This window comes from Alosa pseudoharengus, unplaced genomic scaffold (assembly GCF_046254945.1).
Source record: "Alosa pseudoharengus isolate Yale_2024_CS ecotype anadromous, Long Island Sound unplaced genomic scaffold, YU_APseudo_1.1 YU_APseudo_1.1_scf_16, whole genome shotgun sequence".
Taxonomy (NCBI): Eukaryota; Metazoa; Chordata; class Actinopteri; order Clupeiformes; family Clupeidae; genus Alosa; species Alosa pseudoharengus.
The window spans coordinates 32872617-32892191 of record NW_027468630.1 but is presented as its reverse complement, the minus strand read 5'-3'; the positions used below and the strand labels follow the sequence as shown (position 1 = coordinate 32892191).

Genomic DNA, 19575 nt, shown 5'->3' with positions numbered 1-19575 from the left:
TGATAGTGTTGAGCCCAACTGTCTTGCAAAATATGGGCATTCCTACTCTGAGATAGGTTTGGTTGTCTGTTCAGAAATGAGGTTGAGGATCTGTTTAGTATGTGAAGTGAACATATTTATCTATATAGGCACTGTATTAGGTTTGTATATCTGAAATATGTGTTTTCACATATACACAGCATTTATGTCATTTTAAAATGCATTCCTATCCCTCCGTGTTCTAAAAGCACTGAATTCTGTGTGGAAGCCCATGGTGATCGGCTGTATTCTTGATTTGTTTGCAAGAACAGGGTTGTGTGAGTGTCTGACTCACAACTCTGTAACGTTACTGTCTAAAACTCAGTCGAATGAGTTAATGCAATGTGTCTTTTGCCAATTGTTTTGTATTATTCAGTGGTGCTTAAATTATAGAATAAAAAATTGCCAGGGAGGGCTTTTGTATTTATTTTTTTAGTGACTATTAAATCACATCCTGGTAAAACAATGAAGTGTGACTACCAAAGCAGATGCTGGAAAAATGTGAAATATATATTTCACCTACTCAGCTAAGGCAGCAGGTGATCGAAAACATGGATATATTTCAGCATGATGCAAACTTGGTTTGGTAATGTTCATGTTACTAGTCACAGATTTTTGTTTAAATCTTCGTCTAGGCTGTTTAATAGCCATACTGTTGTGGCATTTGCATAGCATATTACGCAAAAACCGAGGTCACGTAGCCAGTGCAATATTCTACACTTTTGGCTGCATTGACATTTAAGAAGGCTGCGTTTTAGCACAGTGTAAAGGGCCTACTAGTTATACAACCATGTCCCATGTAATGTTTGTTTACCTCTGCAAGAACACCGACACCAAAGTCATGGAGTCAATCCTTGCCCCAGGCAGGCAGGCAGGCAGTGTCCTAGCCTGTAATGGTGTGTGGCAGTGCCAAACTTTACCTAAAGGATATTGAAGAACTTTTGTGCAGCCAAAGAAATGCATTCAGGTAATCATAAGTTAGACTACCCAACCTCTAAACTGTTGTAGTGTTTCCTGAGGCTGATAAAGGAGCATCAACATTTGCTTCCTTTAGTAGTCAACGGCATCTAATTTAGTGAAAAATGAGCTCATCCTAAGTTTACGTAGGCCTATATATTTGTTTTTCAGTGGTCTTGAAGTTGCTCCTCTTAACACTTCTCATCAATGTAGAACAGTAGATCCCTAAGAACATTCAACCTATGCTAGAAAAGACTGCATTACTTTTGCTGTCTGTACTGATGGCTAATTGTAAATTGAAGGCCACATGGTTTAAGTTGTTAATACTGTGTGTCTCATAGTCCTAGCTATTGGAAATAGGCTACCGAGTCTACCTCAAAAGTCATTTATGTCTTTTTTTCTCAATGACTGCATGTCCTGATAGTGCTCATGTAATCAATAATAATTTTATGGTTGATTAAACCCTGCTCACTGCCATGGAAATGAATCTCAGTAATGATTAGGGAAAAGTAGCTTGGTAAAGATGCAAAGTGTTTTTTCTTTCTTGTCTTGTACTCACTGGTTTAGTGATGGTCTGTGTTGTGTGGTGCAAATGTGTCATTGGGTTAAAGTTCCCGGTTCCCATTCAGCATGGACCACACTGTGTGACCGAGCTGGTCTGGGCTCCCTTTAGAGCATATGACATTTCAAATGCTGCTGTCAAGGCTTAGTTTAGCCCCACAACTGTAGGCTTCCTCTGCCATTGGCAGTGTGCTGTGACCACCACCGCGCGTTAAATGCAACATATTGTTCTTAAATAGAGTGCTCATTTTCCCCATCTGATAGTCTTAAGGGTGTAAGCGTCTGGCTGCTGCCTCACGTGGTTCCCTCTGCAGTATGTGTCAGGATTGCTCTTATCAGTCTTGGGTGGTGTGTGTTTTGGCCAGAGCAATAGCCTTTGTTTTGACAGTTGGTTTGCACAGGCAGTTATTTCAGTTGAATGCAGGGGCTCTCTCTGGCCACAGGTCTACGCCGGCTTGCCTAAATGCCTGAAACCGGAGAAGTCTTAGCAGTTGAAAGTCTGTGTCAAGGGCACAGCACCACTGGACAGTGATAAGAGTCAAGTACAAGGTCTGACGATGGGTTTTCTTAGTCTGTCTGAGTGCATTCCTGCCAGCGGGCAGAACTCTGTGTTGGGATGGTCCGGCGCTTCCTCTAAAAAGACGCAAGTTTATCTAGCCTTGATGTCCAGTGTCCCTCATGGCTGTTCCCCTTTGAGTGTCCTCTACCCTTATCTCTTGGGTTATTTTAGAGATCCAGCAAAGTTTGAGGGGATCATGCCAAGATCATCGGAGTTTACCTTTGTACCTCTGGACCCAGCGATTGATGCATGCCATTGATTTTCAGAAGATGTCTGTCTGCAGCTCTGAGCTTTACACTCTAATTCAATTGACAGACCTCGCCAGGGCAGTGGGGAGCTCCTTCACATTAATTCCTGATCCTTGCTCTTGTGGGCTCTCATGTGCTGCCCAGTCGAGCCGAACACTGTGATGAATGCCTTTGTGAAAGTCTAAGTTGAGACTCATTGGATAATTTATTCCAGAGTAGGGCAAAGTCTTAGTTGGCTGATGAATTAATCCACTGTGTTGCTCCTCTTGGAGCTAAAGGAAAGTAAGAGGAGAGGCCACCCGGCCCCACCACTTGCCCTCTCACTCTCTCACTCCCTCTTTCTCTCACTCTCTCGTCCTCCTCCCAGTGTTCCCTCTGTTTATCTCTGTTTCTCTCTGTCTCTCTTTCACTCAATGTGGTTCTCCTCCCATCTGTCTGCTGTCGTAATCATAGCCATAACGAAGGAATTGTTTCCCAACTGTTGGCCAATGAGTTTGGTTGACAGCATTTTGACCATTCTTGCCATGTTTTGCATGTCGACCTTCACCAAGGAGGTTATGTTTTGGTGCAGTTTGTCTGTTTGTGTGCAGGATTAGAGATTATAAGGCTTGATTTTCATGAAACTTGGTTGAAAGATGTCGTATGGGTCAATGAAAAACCAGATACATTTAGGAGCAGATCCGAAACACGGGGCGGATTCACAAATTCTTTTTCACTTAATATTGGAAGATGGATATTTGGCCTTGTTGGAGGTCCGCACGAGTGCCCTTCTAGTTTTGAAATCGTTTTGCTTTTCAAAATGTCATTTCGGACCAGGTACAGTTGCAGCTAGATAGTGCATTTGTTTGCCAATGTGGCCTTCAGATCCCACATTTGTCTGTGGTGTAATCAGTTACCATCTTAATATTTGCCATTTTTCATCTGTAATAATTATATATGGCACAGTTGATTAACATTAACCATGAATCCAAAACTGGGTCACCTTGTTCCTTTTTAATGTATAAACAGTGTTGATTGCACAATTGATTATCCCATTTCTTACTTTATCTCATTTCTTGCTTCATTCAACAAACCACACTGTGACCTCTGCATTTCAGAAACCCAGGCCCAGATCACTAATTAAGCATATAGTAGCAAGTAGGGTATTGGGCCTATTTTTGGAACACCCTTCTGCTTATATTGTAGCTCTTTGTCCTTGATAATCTGACTGCTAGAAAGTCATGTAGTCTAATAAAGACTGGCCAACCATTTCATTACCACAACATGTTCTCAGAGAAAGAGAAAACTATTATCTTGACAGTAATTCATTTGAACAGGCCTTAAACGAATCATAGAATCATGGACTTTAAACATTGTGTTGAATTATTTAAAAAATAACCTTCTATGCTCTTTACAGTAAAAAAAAAAACCAATGTGACAATTTACATCCTCAGTGATGGCATTTCTGCGCCTTTTCTATGACGTCTGCTTGACTTGTGTACTTCACATGAGCTGCCCGTGTGAACACTGGAGGCCCCTCTGTGAGGGGAGGGGAGGGTGGTGCAGTTTTGCCATGTCATTCTCAAAGTTTTATCTTTGCTGGCAGTGAGGTCGAAGGACGTGAAGAAAGGAAACTTTGCGGCAGAGCTGAAAGAAGCGTGGCTCAGTGACCCCACCAGACCTGAGTCAATTGTGCATGGTGTTCAAATGGTTTTAGCTCTAGGTTGTCTGAAAGTTAAGCCGAGCATAAATGAAAGGATAGCATTAGGGGGGGGGGGGGGTCTTTATAGAAAAGAAAATATTGTGGAATACACTATGTTGAGTGGAGTATTTAGATGTTATTATGGATCATGTGTTGTAACGTCTGTCTTGGATCCTGTCCAAAATTATGCCAAAGTTTCCCATGCGGGGGATTTTGGTCAGGCACATTTACTGCTGAACCTCTTAAGTATCTGCAGTGTTCAGCTCTAACGCTGGCTGGCGGTGCTATAAATGAACATTGCATTAAAGTTTAATCAGGCAAGATGGCTTTACCATTGTTGGTCATATTAGTTTTTTAGACTTGTTTGTCTTATTCTACAAATTGCTATGACTTTAGTTTCCATCTTGATATGGTCAAGTATGGTTTTCTTGAAAAATGGCCTTTTTACTAATCATTATATTCAGAAGGAATATATATATATATATATATATATATATACTTTTTTGATCCCGTGAGGGAAATTTGGTCTCTGCATTTAACCCAATCGGTGAATTAGTGAAACACAAACAGCACACAGTGAACACACACAGTGAGGTGAAGCACACACTAATCCCGGCGCAGTGAGCTGCCTGCTACAACGGCGGCACTTGGGGAGCAGTGAGGGGTTAGGTGCCTTGCTCAAGGGCACTTTAACCGTGGCCCACTGGTCGGGGCTCGAACCGGCAACCCTCCGGTTACAAGTCCAGAGTGGGCCATGGCTGCCCCAAATGAATGTGCAGCAGTGTACATTTTAATATCTAGAATTTTTGCCATTGCTGTTAAAAATGATTGAGATCATGGTGCTCCATCAAAGCGAATAACATCATTTGACTTTGTTCCAGTTTTATGTTTTCCCCCCCTGCTCTCTCGACTATTACAAATGCTCATTTGAAGGGCGCAAAATGTTTCGTACTGCACCACAAAGTGCTTGCTTCGTTCGAATGATTTCTGAAGTGTGAGTGTGTTTGTTTTGCTCTCTCATACCTTGTCTCAGTCCAGTTATGCTCTTTAGGAAGCAAACCTGCGTATAGATTCCATTTTACTGTGACCACCCAAATTAATGTTAAATACTACAGATTTATCTGAATATTTTAGCATGCATTCTTTATTGGAAGGCTAATCAAACATAGGGTACTGATATGCTTTTTCATAACTACTTATACAAATGTATATATGTATCTTATAATATGCACATGTCTACAAATAAATACAGTCAATTGTGATTGCAAAACTATGAGAAATAATGATTCCATTGTGGCCATTTTTTTTTTTTACAAATATCTTGACGTATTGATGTCCTGTGAACTAAGAGATTGCTAAAATGATAAAAACTACCAAATGAATGAAGCTATGCATTCTATGTTCAGTTGTCTTCTCCTGCAAATGGGCCTCAGTACCTCTGTCTCTGTGGCCTTTTAGTGGGATTCTATGTGTCTATGTACCGCTGAGTGTATTTGCAATTCCACTTGTTTGGCTCTTGACGAGACTATGAGGCCCTGGCTGTCCCTGGTGCAGAGATTCACTTAGATGCTATTCCAGTTACCGTGGCCAAGTTTCAATAGTGCTACGTCATAGAACACAGTGCCTTATTGAACACTGGGGTTTGCTGGGTAGCTGTTGAGTGAATTGAAAATGAATGGACCTAAATGTCATCAAATGAAAGGATGTCTTACATAGTGATGTTGGCACATACAGATGTCAGTTCAGTGTGGATTCTTCTGTCAAATTTCTTTTTCCTCCATGCTACCAAATTTAGTTAGCATTTCAATGATTATATTATGGTTTGCTGTCACTGGATAAGAAAGTAGTTCTCACATCAGGACAGAAGTGTGTTGATTTTGAACCCCAATGAAAATAATAATAAAATGCTGAGAATATCAGAACAGAAGATGATGTGATCTACAGCAACCTTCATTAATGTGTTTCAAATTGTCTTAGACATATTTTCCACATTTGATGAAAACAGTCAAAAGTCAGCAGATTGATTCAACATTCTGTGCCTTCATGCCTTAAAACATTGTACTAGTACCTATTGGCTTTAACATATTGGTTCACTTACTGAAGTCAGTTAAGGTGAGTACAGTCCAGGAACAGACCTTTCCATTGTAGTTGAGCTCTTCAACTGAAATAAGGCTGTATTCACTGAGTTCTCCCTGAAGGTTTGAAGGTTTGAATCATGGGAGGGCATGTGATCGCTTCTTTAGATTGTCGAAACCAGTATTATTCCAAAACAAGGCACCATAAGTGTTTACTCTTCAGTCCAGCCTGTGTTCTTTTTCAGAAGCAGGCAGGAATGTGTCTGACATAAATAATGTCGTTGTAACCTCAGTTCATAGTCATTTGCAATGTATTTAATGTACAAGTTTGGAATTTGATGCCATTTGAGAAGTTACAGAAGTAAATGAAAACATATTTGCTGTTTTGTCAGTATTTGAATGTTTGCATGCAAGCAGTGCTAGGTGGAATGATGGAATAATCCAGACATTTATTGAAACCCAACTAATAACTGTTAGTTTGGGCAGTAGCCTACACTAGTGTAAACTTAAATGTGGTTGTGGTTGTAATCAGGCATGGCATCCAATCTGGCATGGAATCAAATAGCAATGTTAGAAAGGAAGAGCTGACTGAGACACATCAACAGGTTTCTCATTAGTTTAGAAAGAATGTATCTGAATGGGACATAATGCAAATCCATCTGTCATTTTAATTTGTCACTAACTCTACCAATCTTACTCATACACATTACACACCTTTATCCTGACAAACCATAATTAGGCCTGCATATTTAAATTTAGCTGGACATATTTACATTTCCCTCTAATACATTTTTCTGTGTTTATTGATGCATTTATTTCTTAATCTATTTCCACATTTAACCATTTGTATTTCCATGTAGAAGTCTAACATTAAGTTGTCCGGTAATAAAAACTGGTGATGGTTTCTCATGTCTGTAACCAATCTATACATGATAATAATCAACCAATAGCAAAGAGCAGCCGTTGGCTTGCTATACAATACTACTTATCGTCCGTTGATCTGTGTGAGCCAATAGGTGCACAAAGTAGTTCTGCCTGTGATGATGTACTAGCTTCTGGTTCGCTTTAGATGTTAGCATGGCAAGCTGGTTCTAATTGTTATGTCTCCAGTCCATTTGAAGGGTAGCAATTCCAGGAAGGATATGACTTAGAATGGACATATTTGGGGACCAAGCAGTGAAGCTGTGAAGGCACCCATAGGTTTTCTACCTTTTCTTCTTCTTATGCATCTTTCTTCCACCAAAGGGGTCTATAACAGTCCATAGAACCATCTGGTAAAAAGTTTGGCACACAGATTTGGGACAGTCTAATGACGTTTGCGCGACCAATATGCGTTCAACCTATTTACCCTCCAACCTACCTTCAATTTCCGCCATAATGGATTTCCCCCCCAAAAAAAACACACAAAACCTTCACAGGTCACACATTTTGGCCCTTCATGAAATTTATTCCAGATGGTCTTCAGAAGAAGCCTCACAAAAGTTATTCGATGAAGTTTCGAAAGCAGTCCCCCGTCACAGCTGCTGTTGAAGCTGTCAGCATGAAATTAACTCTATATCTGCAATGGCAACCTAAATTGATCTGGATTTTTCCGGAAACACAAAAAATCTTTAAATGGCCACACATGTCTTATCTTCGAAACATTTCACACAGATCATCAGGCCATGCCTCACAAAATTACCAAATTCCACATTTTTCATATTTGAAAGCGGTTGACAGACAGCCAATTGATGGAAGCCAATTGAAGGAAGCATCTCTGCCAATCTTTAGTTGCTTTACATGAAACTTGCTGTGAGTGCTTACGGCCATGTGTGTGACATAATAGCGTTGAGTTGCTGATCCTCTTGGCCCCCTCATTGCTGCGTGCAGCTATATTTTATGTATCATTTAATTTATTGAAGTTTATTGTTTATTGAAAGTTTATTTAATTTATTGGAAGTTCTAGTTGAGTGGGCTTGTACACCATTAGAAGCTATCTTTGATAGCCCATTCTTACCATGCAACTTCTATAACAGTCTGCACCAATCACAAAATTAAGCATTTATATATTGATGAAGAGATACAGAAATATAAAGGGGAATATAAAAATGCCCCTCAATATAATTTTGAATTGAACTTAAACTTTACTTGTGAATAGTCTTTGAGTGACAGACAAAAATGGGTTTACCTAATGGCTACTTATATTATTAAATATACTTAAGTCATTTATTATCTTAATGTAGGTAAGATACATTTCCATACTTAAATTTATATTTCACAAAAGTTGAATTGGTCACTACAAACTCAGTTGACCACCATCCCATTGATGTGTCATTCCTGAAATGACTCTATAGGCCCATTCTGTTTTAATTGCCTGCTTTCCCCTCATCTTCTGCTTTGGGTGGCGTGGATGGAGTAGGCATAGTCATAAGCATGCTCTTTTGTATCTTTTATATTCCCCAGGCACACAAGCCAACTCTTCTGTTTGAACGTGGTGGTGCTCAGCATCCCCTGAACTCTGTGCGAGGAAGCTTAGGCTTGGGTTGGTATTAGGGCGGATTGATGCATAATCTGGATAAGGCCAAAAATACCTTGAAGAAGACCATGAAAGAATGAGCGGGGCATCCAAAGGATTTGTTTACAAATAATGTCATTAATTTAAGTGCATTGGTCTTGTTTAATTGTGAGTTGATTTGCGTGATGCGATACATATGTCTCGTATAGCACAAATATGTTCACATTTGATTAGCTTTAAACCCATCTGTACATACTAACAAACACAGGTAGTGACCATAACTTTTAGTTCACACATAACCATATTCCTACTATTTCCACTTTCGTATATAATTCTCTCAAATTCTATTTGTTTACCTGTTGCTTACACTTCATTCCACCTCGTTTATACTCATTGAAAGGGTTAGATGGACATAAGGGATGTTGCAGACTGCGAGGAAGTGGCCACAGCATTGGACAGAGCTGGCCCATGTTTGGAGTGCAGTTGGTATTGTGACAGTGTTATGTCTGTGCAGTTTACCCTGTTAGCTGAAGCAGGCTTGTTGGACAGTGTTGTGCAATCCCAGCATTCACCTGACCCAGTGTTCCTTAAGGTGGATTTCCCTTAACCTTATTATGTCATTCATTCTCAGCAGTGTGAATTGCAGTGTCAAACTGTCAATTACAGTATCAGGAAGCCTAATTTCATTTGTTTGGTTGGGGCAACCAAAAACTTCTTTAATTTGCAAAATGTTGTCTTCATTTGTATTGCAAATGCAATGGTTTTAAAATCTTTCCAACTGGGTGTCTGATTTTGTATAATTTTTCTCAAGTTATAGAGTGCAGACCTCATATCAATAAAATATATCAGTGGATAGCACTGAAAACATAACCGTTCTGAAGCATTGAAATAATAGAAAATGTCTCTTTATGTAAAATATGTGAAATGGGGAGATAAACTGTGCCATCACAAATCTTCCACTAAGTTGCTCTTGGTGTACTGTACGTAGAGTAAGTAGAAAAATGCTTATTCAAGACAGATTCTTCTGTGGGACACAGTATAATCACGTGGCTAAGTGCCATTTTAGTTATGTTCTCTGGTGTCTAAGGCTCACTTTTTATATCTTTGCATTGTAATATTATAGCAGAAACGAGAGCCTTCTGGTGTGAAACAATGAGGCTGTTATATAGGTATCTGTTACTGGATTCAGATTCTGTTTAAACACAAATCATATATCGGTAGACATTTTGAGCCCATGTCTTGGAATGATGTAGTGTCTGCTGACTGTGTGTAATGAGCATCAACACAATATGTTTGCGTAGGCCTATGCTTTATCTTGTGAAGTGAAAGATAAACTGGCAGACAGATTTGGGGTCAGAGTGTTCTTGCTTAGTGCACTGTAACTGAGCACATGATAAAACAAAGGCCTGCGCTTCTGCCATTTTAAAACAATCCTCCATATCTGGAAATGGCTCTGGGAACTGAAATCTTTTTTTTTTTTTTGGCTGTTCTCAAAATGTGTGGAATGAATGTGTGTGAAGACTTTTTGACGTAATATAGTGTAAGCACATTTTTGTCCTTATACCTCTCATTCTTCATAGTTTGTTAAGAGGCCAGGTGCTGGTAAGTCTGCATGCAAGGGAATGATGAAAGTGCTTTCGCAAGAATGGCGTTATCCTGGATAAGGATTAAGTCATCCTGGACCAGACTGTGTTCTCAATAGAAAGTCTACATCTCGGTGCTACACCCAATCCTTGATATGTGTAAATGTGTAAACAGTCAATTGTTCTTCATTTATACTAAGGTGAATATTTGTATTTGTAGACTAGCTAATTCAATAAGTGCTAAAACCACTCTTGAGCCAACAATAGTCTATTTTAGTGAGTCATATCACGTGACGTGTATTAAACTCAGTCCTATCGGCAGAGGATGTTGCTTTAGTGAAAAGGCATGACAGAAACATTTACTTTGTTGCCCTTTCCCTTTATAATACCTTCACTGTTGACTGTATAGCAGTTGTCGGTTTGACATTTTCTGCAGTATTTAGGGCACCAATCCATGGTGGCCTACTTATGGAAGCAGTGACTCACCTAAAGTCTTCTGCTCCATCGGCGACATACTTGGTCAGTGTATGTAATGTGTCCGGACGGAGGGCACGTACATCACCCAAGGTTTTCATGCCATGTTGGTCAGCTTCCCGTTATTTGTGACTTTCAGACTTTTCAGAGCTGGTTGTGGTTGGGGTTTCATAATGAGTTTGCTTGTTCATTAGGTGCAATGCAAACATGGGGCCTGCGTGACTAGCATGATTACGGTTCTGTAAGGATTGCAGTGCTTGTCTGGGTATTGTTTGGCCCATGCTTCTGTTGTGTCTGCACGTTTGGTGTTTCACGTTGCCCATTGGATGGTATGATGTTTGATCCTTCCAGGACACTCAAGAAAGCCTTGCTATGTGACCAGGGGGGCATTCCAAGTATGTGGTTTAGTGACAAACCTGGGTAAGTTAACTCAGGGTAATTAATAAACCTCCTACAACAAGAGCCCTATGGCATTGTTTTGTTAGGAGAATGAAGCCATATAGCTCTTCTATTAGGAGGCTTACCCCTTACTCTGAGTTAACTTACCCAGGTTTGTCACTAAACCACATACTTATAATACCCCCCTGGTAATTAGGACCGTGTTACCTTAGTCTCTGAGCTAATTTGTGTAGGCTACCAGATCTGAAGAGTGCTATCTACACAGGGTCTGTGAGGGGAGGGGAGTACAAATAAATATATTTTGATTCATTTGTCCATTCTGCTCACATAAAATATATTCAGTGTTCTGATAGTTGCCAGCCTTACTTGGAACTTGAAATTGGTCAACATTGGTGGCAAAGTCAAAACTATGTCAGTTATTAGTGGTGTCCTCATCATATGCATGTGACTTTCCCCTTGTGCTTTTCCAAACAAGGCAAAACAAACAGCTGAATATTGATTCATGTCCGTTCACATCTAGCGTGTATGTTTTGTCCAACTGAGTCTGTTCTATTTGGCCATAGATGCATCTCATCTCTTTTAAAGCTAAATTACTCTGGGCTGTGAAACTGCACGCCCGAAATTTTACAAAAACCACTGAACAATAAAAAATCCGAGAATAATTTGCTGGCTGGCTTAAACGGGGCCAATGTGGAGCACTCCTCCCTTTCTGCTAACACATACCAGCATACGTCAGTGTGCAAGAGCAGCTTGCCAGCAAGCCTGCAGGTGATTGGCATTTTGCGCCCAGCCATGCATGTCCCCTCCACCCAACAGGGGTTAGTCCGTGCTGCCCCGCACAGGAGAGAGCAGTAGCCGACGTCCCAAGATTCCAAACGTGCCGCTCCCTCTGCCACGGCGAGGAAACTGTTTACCCTTTTATATCTGTCTCTGCTGACGTCTGCTCACTGAACAATGTCATCCAATTTCCTGTTTTTCACTTTGGTGGAAAGCCACTCTCCCAGTTTATATGAAGGGCTTTTGTGGCGAGGAGATCCATAGGACCGGATGCACCCAGTAGACAGGATGCAGGGTTAAAGGCAGCATTGCTAGGTAAATACAGTAGGTGTATGGAGCTGAACTCTGCCATCTGCATCCAACAACGGCGCATGCTAGTCCCCCATTTGTCACCAGAATGAATAGGGCTGGTACGTCACGCGGTTGTGAAAAGTGTTTTGGGAGAGTGAGGTGAGCGGCGTGGCGTTAGCAGCAGGGGCTGCTGGACGTTATGCCAGCACTCTGAGCATTTCTCCTTTTGTTTATGTGTTCTGGACTGAGTGCTTACTGAGTGGACACGGCCATGTACATACACATGTCACTGGATGAGATGTGGGCCAAACGGGAATATGCAGTGTGAAAACGATACGCTGCGGGCCTTGCGTTCTTTTTTTTTTGAGGCCCGGGAGGTTCTCCGATGGTTCTGCCCTCTTGCTGCTCGGCAGTGACTCGAGATGATTAAACGCACAAGTATACATTTTGGTCTGGATTTGATACAAACATGCAACCTTTGGATGTCTCCTCTTAATTCTGTCATCATTTGATCGAGCGTTGCGCAGATGGCACATGCATACTGTATATTTTCAATCGAAAGGCCTGTCTAGGGTTAACACTAACAGCAGAGGACCCGTCCGTTACTGTTAGCTCATCGTGAGGCTGTTGTAAATTAGGTCAAGATGTTGCTGCCTGTGTACATTTACATGAGTGTGTGTCTGTGCGTGCACGAGCGTGTGTGTGTGTGTGTGTGTGTGTGTGTGTGTGTACCTGTGAAAGAGTGACTGGTTCTGCACTGTATGTGCAGATAAGAGAGTTTATGTGAGCATCCTCATGTACCCTGGGTTCTGTTGTGTGTGTTGGCATTGGTAGGCTTGTGGATGTCTTGTGATCAGTTTGGAGTAGTGCCGATGGTGAGGGGCATGTATGACATTTGCATGGCAGGCTGTATCTGTGCAGTGTAACATGTCCATAGCATGAGAGGCTTTTTCACTGCCTCTGTCAGCATCAATTAAGCAGGAAAAAATCGCTCCACTCAACCAGAGCACGCCGTTCTGCTTGGCTTGGCCTGGCCTGTGGCAAAATTCAATACGTCACAATTTTTACCATAGCAGTAATGTTAGATTCATAAATAAACAAAGTAATAAACACAAAAAACACAGATACAGAATGTTACTTGCCTTGGTACAGAAAAGGAAAGTATTTAATTTATAGAATAAATAAATAAATAAATAAATAAATATATAAAAAATATATTATCTTATATTATATTTGTATGGCTTTAAATAAGTACACTGCACATTACATGTCCACACATTTCCACAAATGTATGTAACTGACTTAAAATTGCTGTACTTAACCATCTAATATTAGGCAACTTTATTATTGTCATTATTTTCAGTAATAAGTATTTACAATTACCATGCATTCCCACTACAAGGGGCTGTTACAGTCTTTTCAAGATAGTTTTGGAGATGACCCAACTTTTGTAAGCAAACCAGAATCACCTCTTTATTGCCCTCTTGGTCAATAGTGGGGCTTGTTGACATGGCATGGCAGGATTACAATTGTGCTAAGCAACTTGTTAAAGGGGCTTACCTTTTTGCAAGAAGTGATTTCAAATCGGACCTTAATTTCAAATTCCACTTGGTGCGTGTCTCACGTGCACAGATTGTTTACTGAGAAGTGGAATTCTGGAGGGGTGGCTGTCCGTAGAGGGCTTGGTTGCCATAGATACTAACCCCTGTGTGGAGCTCTATTAGGAGGAAGGAAGCTAAATTATTTGCAGAGAGAACTCTCCTCTCATTTGGAGGAAAGTTTGAATTTGCTTTGTTCAGAGTTCCATTTTTTCCCATAAGAAGGCATATTTTCTTCTCAGTGCAGTGTGTTTATATTATCCATTCAGCTTGGAGATAAGGTGTCCCCCTGCACACATTGCATCTAAACTGCATCCGAAGCAAATCAAATACTACTTTTATCTTATTAACTTAAAATTATCTCATAATTGAAAAGCTAACATCGTTCTTATTGTTTTGTTCCATTTCAGACCACATTAACAGAGGTGCAGTTTGGACCAATGAAGTTATACGAAGATCAGCTTCAGGTAATGTCCAGCCTTTTCTCTGCTTTTAAAACACAATGGACAAATAAATATCCCAAAAGGTACCTTCCTCCTAAGTGCAACAACTAAGCATTTGTTTTCCTGCAGTGGAGCAATGGGTTGAGGTCATTCTTCAAGAACCAGAATGTTCTTGCCAAAATACAGTTTGTGTCTACTGTGTGTAAAACAAGAGCTTCCTTCATGGATTATTTGCAGTGTCACTTCAGCACCAACACATCTGGATGCGACCTCATTGAGCACACTATCACTCTGATAGCTTGAAGACAAAAGGCCACAATTCTCCATTCAGTCCAAAAGAGCGATGTGTTAATGGGAGGATTGTGAGTGCCATACCCTAAGGTTGCCATGGCAACGGCGTTGTCCGTGTGCAACAATGAGCATACCATAAGAGACAATCCATCTCATATGAGGCGGACATAGAAAGCCCTTGGATCCACATGTCTGGCAGTCTCAGACATTGAATGGTTCATTATAAAGAGGCAGCACTGCACTTGGCATTTTCTCCTTTTGTTACGTGTGCTGAAGGATTGACAGTGCGCAAGAAAGTGAGGTTCTCATTCATGGGGTGGTTTGTTTTGCTCTGTGCAGAAAATGGGTTGTGTGGTTCATATTCACATGTTGTTGCACCAACAATTAAAGTCAAATCAGGATGTTGCTTATGCAGCATAAGATAAAGGTTTGTGATTCATACAGTTAAGTTCATATTTTGTTGCTTCCTTGTGATTGAATCACCCACTTCACTGGTGCTTTCATGGCTTTTGTAAGTCATACGTTCCCCTCCCAAATAAGAAGGAGTGAAATTTAAAGCTTTTGTTTAACGTTTAATATTTAACAATACCTGTCAGTTTTGCATTGATGCGCTTCAGTTGAATCACAGTAGGAAAATGAAACCAAGAGATTTCCTTTTCCTGTTTTTGCCACTCTGGACTCACAGCTGATCCTGCCATTCCTTCCTTGCTCACGGGACTTGGCCGCATGTTTTTAACAATGATGTTTTCTAGACATTCAGTTTCGAACTGCCAAAGTAATTCTCTTGTGTAAAATTACCTCATCAAACTGCATGTGTCCTCTTCTCCTGCCCTATGTTTCCCAAGCCTTTTTTTTTAAAACTAATTTCTGGTGTTCTTAATCACAGTCCTTAATTCATTTTAGCTGAGTGAAGTTTAGAGTTTAGTCCTTTATGTTGTGTATATACTGTATGTGAGACAATCTGGCACGGACTTCCCTAAAAATGGAACATACTTCTTGGCTCAGTGTTACTGGGAAGTTCATGGTCAGAAAGAATGTGGACTTCAACAGCATGTCGATGTGGAATTCTGACATAATTCTGTACAAGCACTGCACATACTTGTGTGAGTGACTTGTGTATTTATAATGTGTGCAACTCGTATCGGTATCTCCCAGAGCTTTAGGTTCATGGTTTCTGTTAGCTCGCAGCAGTCCAGATGCCTTTACTGGGTTGTGATTGGTCGATGAGGTAATGCTTTTGGAAAAAAAGAAGGGCTGACACTTTCAAGAGAATTCAAACCATAATTATCCCCCCACAAAACTTAACCCCAGAGGGTCTGTCTGTAGGGCTTGTTCCAAACACAGCTTTTCTTTTGTACCTTTCCTGGCTGTTGTGTTACACGTGGGGGAAAAAAGACAGAGAAAAAAAACCCTATACTCTGCTGAACAAACTCATTCTTAATGTTCACTGTCTGCGCCGCTGACCGGATTCAAGATGACGTGTGTGAGAGTATGAATGACTCATGGATTTGGTCTTAGTGTTGCAAATTCTAGAGGGGGGCCTCATGGCTTGCCTCTTATTTACGCAAGCACAGGAGTTACATTAAAATGCCTTTGGCAGGCCCTGCGCTCTAAATGGCTGATTTGGCCTGGGGCAGCAGCACCTTGTTGCCCGGCCGCGGTGGTTCAGCGGAGGGAAGCTGATGCCAGTGTGACCAACAGTGTAAATCACAGCGCTGGACTAAAGAGCGACTGACGCACGAGACGTGACGCGCAGCAGAAAAGCAGCCGCAATCAATCTCCAGACATGCAGTGTGACCGATGGCTCTGCGACTGCTCATGCCCTGTTTATTTTTACTGGTGTCCTATTGAGCTATGCTGTTCCTTATTTCAGAATAGATTTCATTTCATAAACATTGAAACGTTTTAAATCCCCTAGATCCTTTTGGTTTAATCACATGATCTTTGAAAAGCTTGTGGTTTCTCTGTGAAAATGGTGTCTTTTTTGTCTGCCGCTCTCAATAGGTACTTTTAGTGTTTGCCAAAGAAGACAGCCAGAGCAATGGCTTCTGTTGGGCCTGTGAGAAAGCCAACTTCAAGTGCAGCATAGCCCGAACGCCTGAATCTGCACTCGAGTGCTTCCTAGAAAAGCATCATGACCTCATTATCATCGATCACAGACATTCCAGATATTTTGATGCAGAAGCACTATGTCGGTAGGTCCCCTTTTATGAAGATTATTGCTTTGTCTGATTATGAATTATGTTTCATATTACATGACCCAGATTCCATGCTGTTATCTCTCAATGATTGTTACATGTCCTATATTGTCTTTTCATCATTATTAAACAGTGCAATCTACCACTTAGAAAGCTAATAGTCAGGGTTGCTCATCATTACCCCATCCTTATAATTCCTTATAGTCTTATAATCCCAGGTGCAGAGACTAAAAGGCTTATGTTTTGCCCAATCCAAGTGAACTGTAATACCAATGCACTTAAATGGATGGTTAAAGGAATAGCAAAATCATCTGATTTAAATGGTAAAAAAAAAAACCAAAAAAAACAATGACAATTTGAACATGACAAATTCCACATTGCTAAAATTTCTTAAAACAAATGCTGTACCTAAAACATATCATTCCACTACAAATTGTACTATATTCTTTAAGCTTTAAACATAGCACTACATTGATGTCCAATTTTCAATGTGGTCTTTTTTGTCTTTCATTGTCTGTATGGAGTTTGACATAAAATACTATCTTACGAGGTATTCTTTGTCGAGTTATTATGTAATTCCACTTCAGTACTTTATAGTGTTTATCACCATTATTCTCACTAGATTTATTCCACTCATGTAGTCAGTAGCCCCAGCAGTTTCACTAGAAGAAAACATGTCATGAAGAGAGAGAATCCCCACTGCTTTTGTTCTGTATGAAACATCTCAGGAGATACAGCCAACAGAAGTCTTGCCTTCTGGATTTCCCTGCATAGGCAAACCAGGGATTTCTCCAGCTCAACTTCTGTCAGGTGCTGGTGAAGTCATGTCCCGTTTAAATGAGAAATGCACACCCCCCTCCATGCTATCTTTAGCTCAGCCCTAAACCAAAACACCTTTATAAACATTCATTTAGCTTGCCTTCCCTGTATGTTAACCCTATTCATTTTGGCCCATCTATACTCTCAGTGTATATGCAGTGCTGCCGGAGAAAGAACCAAGGAGGCTTTATGGTGAAAGGCTTGGGCTAACTGCTAGCTGATGACTGCCCATGTACAGTGCATTCTTTCAAAAGCGTATTTATTTACAGTGAGCTGCACAACTGGGATCTGCCTCTGAGAATCGGACCATGAATAACTAAACCAACATTGATTTGATGCCACTGCGTTTGCCAGTGCAGCTCACGCTAAATAGCTCTCTCTGTTTAAATACAGGTCAATTAGAGCGGTGAACTCATCAGAAAACACTGTGATTGTTGCTGTTGTGAAAAGGTAAGTATTGCAGTTGTGCACTTGTGCGCTGCCATCCTTGAGCATTTGCCCTCACTTATTCATCTGCAGCATTTTAAACAGAACTTAAAAACTCAAAATTCATGTATGGTTAAGTTGAATAATTAAGAGGTTTGTGTGTGTGTGTGTGTGTGTGTGTGTGTGGCGGGGGGTGTTAACCTAGCTGCACTCTTCACATGAACTGTTAAACTAACTGTGTGTGGATCAGGAGGGTTTCGTGTGCCTGTGCCACTCAGTGAGACTGTTTTTTTTTCTGATTCCTCTAAACTGTCATTCAAGGCCGGACCGTGAAGAAGCCACTCTGATGTCTCTGATAGCTGCAGGATTTAACAGAGTGAGTAAGACTTTGATGTGTCACTACAGTGATGGTATTCAGAAATGATAGTTTTGCATTTGAAACCAAGCCGTGATGATTTTGAAATGCACAGTACAGTACACGCACAGTCCTTTCAGTTAAGCTGCGTTGGCTGCTGCTGTATTGCGGCATACACTCGGCAAACCTGACCAATTGTGCAATATATATACCTGATGTAATCCTTTGTTTGAGCTATCCACCAGAGGGGAAAAAAAATGCATAAATCACGTTTACGTGCCCGTTGCTTGCGTCAGTGTTTAACCCTTGATTGACGCAGACATATTTGTGAGATTAGTATGTAACACTAAAACACTTGTTTGGCCTGTAATGAAAATGCCTGATTGTCAAGCCGGTCTTATTGTTAATGTTGGTGTTGGACCACGTTTTGTGCGTGTGTGTGTGTGTGTGTGTGTGTGTGTGTGTGTGTGTGTGTGTGTGTGTGCGCGTGCGTGTGTGTGTGTGTGTTCCCATTAGCGGTATGTGGAGAATGCCAACATGATGGCCTGCTACAATGAGCTTATCCAGCTGGAGCATGGAGAAGTGCGGGCCCAGTTCAAGCTAAGGTGAGCTCTCTTTCTCCCCGTTAGCACTCCACTGGCTTCTGAAAGAGCTATACCAGTCACACAAGTTCCCCCAAATAACAAACAAACAATTTAAACACTCATTTGTTGAGACATGGTTGGGATTCCAACCTTAACTCTTGCCAGAGGTTTGACCAGTGATCTGTGTGGTCTGGTGTTGTAAGGTAAGTGGACAGAGCAGTCTGCATGCTTCCCAGGTGTGGACTGCAGGCACTAAACTGGTTCTGTAGCCAAAGGGGAGTGGTTGTGTATGGGGGTGTGGCTTGTCTTGACGTAGACATGATAATTTAGTTTTTTTGATGGGGCAAATTCCTGAAATGCATTCATTTTCTTTTTCAACAGAGCAAACAGCTCTTCATCTGTTGTAAAATGAAGAATTGTAATGATGAATACTCTAACAAAACTGTAGTTTACAAATCCAAGCCATAATCTCAAGTAATGATGTATGCACACACTGAATAATTTATAATAATTTCTAGCTCTCTAATTGGGTCATAGGTCAGTAGTAATGGAAGTCAGGAAGGTAAACTCATAAATAGTCTGAGGTCTGGATTTGAAAACAGTTATAACCTCTTACACCATACAGAGCTGAAGGGTCTTCTCACACAATTCAACGTTGGGATGCTTAACGTCCCTGTTATTGGGAGCAATTGTGACGTTCTCACCAGTCTCATTTGTATCGCCTTGATCGTCTGTCCCACACCA

General features: G+C 40.9%; 1 protein-coding gene across 1 annotated transcript in view; it reads left to right on the top strand.

Annotated features, from left to right (window-relative positions):
• The window catches only part of pde8a (phosphodiesterase 8A), a 36473-nt gene that overhangs the window by 2985 nt on the left and 13913 nt on the right, over nt 1–19575 (top strand). Inside the window, exons 2-6 of the mRNA XM_076287758.1 lie at nt 14126–14182; nt 16454–16644; nt 17860–17916; nt 18214–18268; nt 18764–18852. Coding sequence (XP_076143873.1) covers nt 14126–14182; nt 16454–16644; nt 17860–17916; nt 18214–18268; nt 18764–18852 — 449 coding nt within the window. The remainder of the gene's footprint in view (nt 1–14125; nt 14183–16453; nt 16645–17859; nt 17917–18213; nt 18269–18763; nt 18853–19575) is intronic.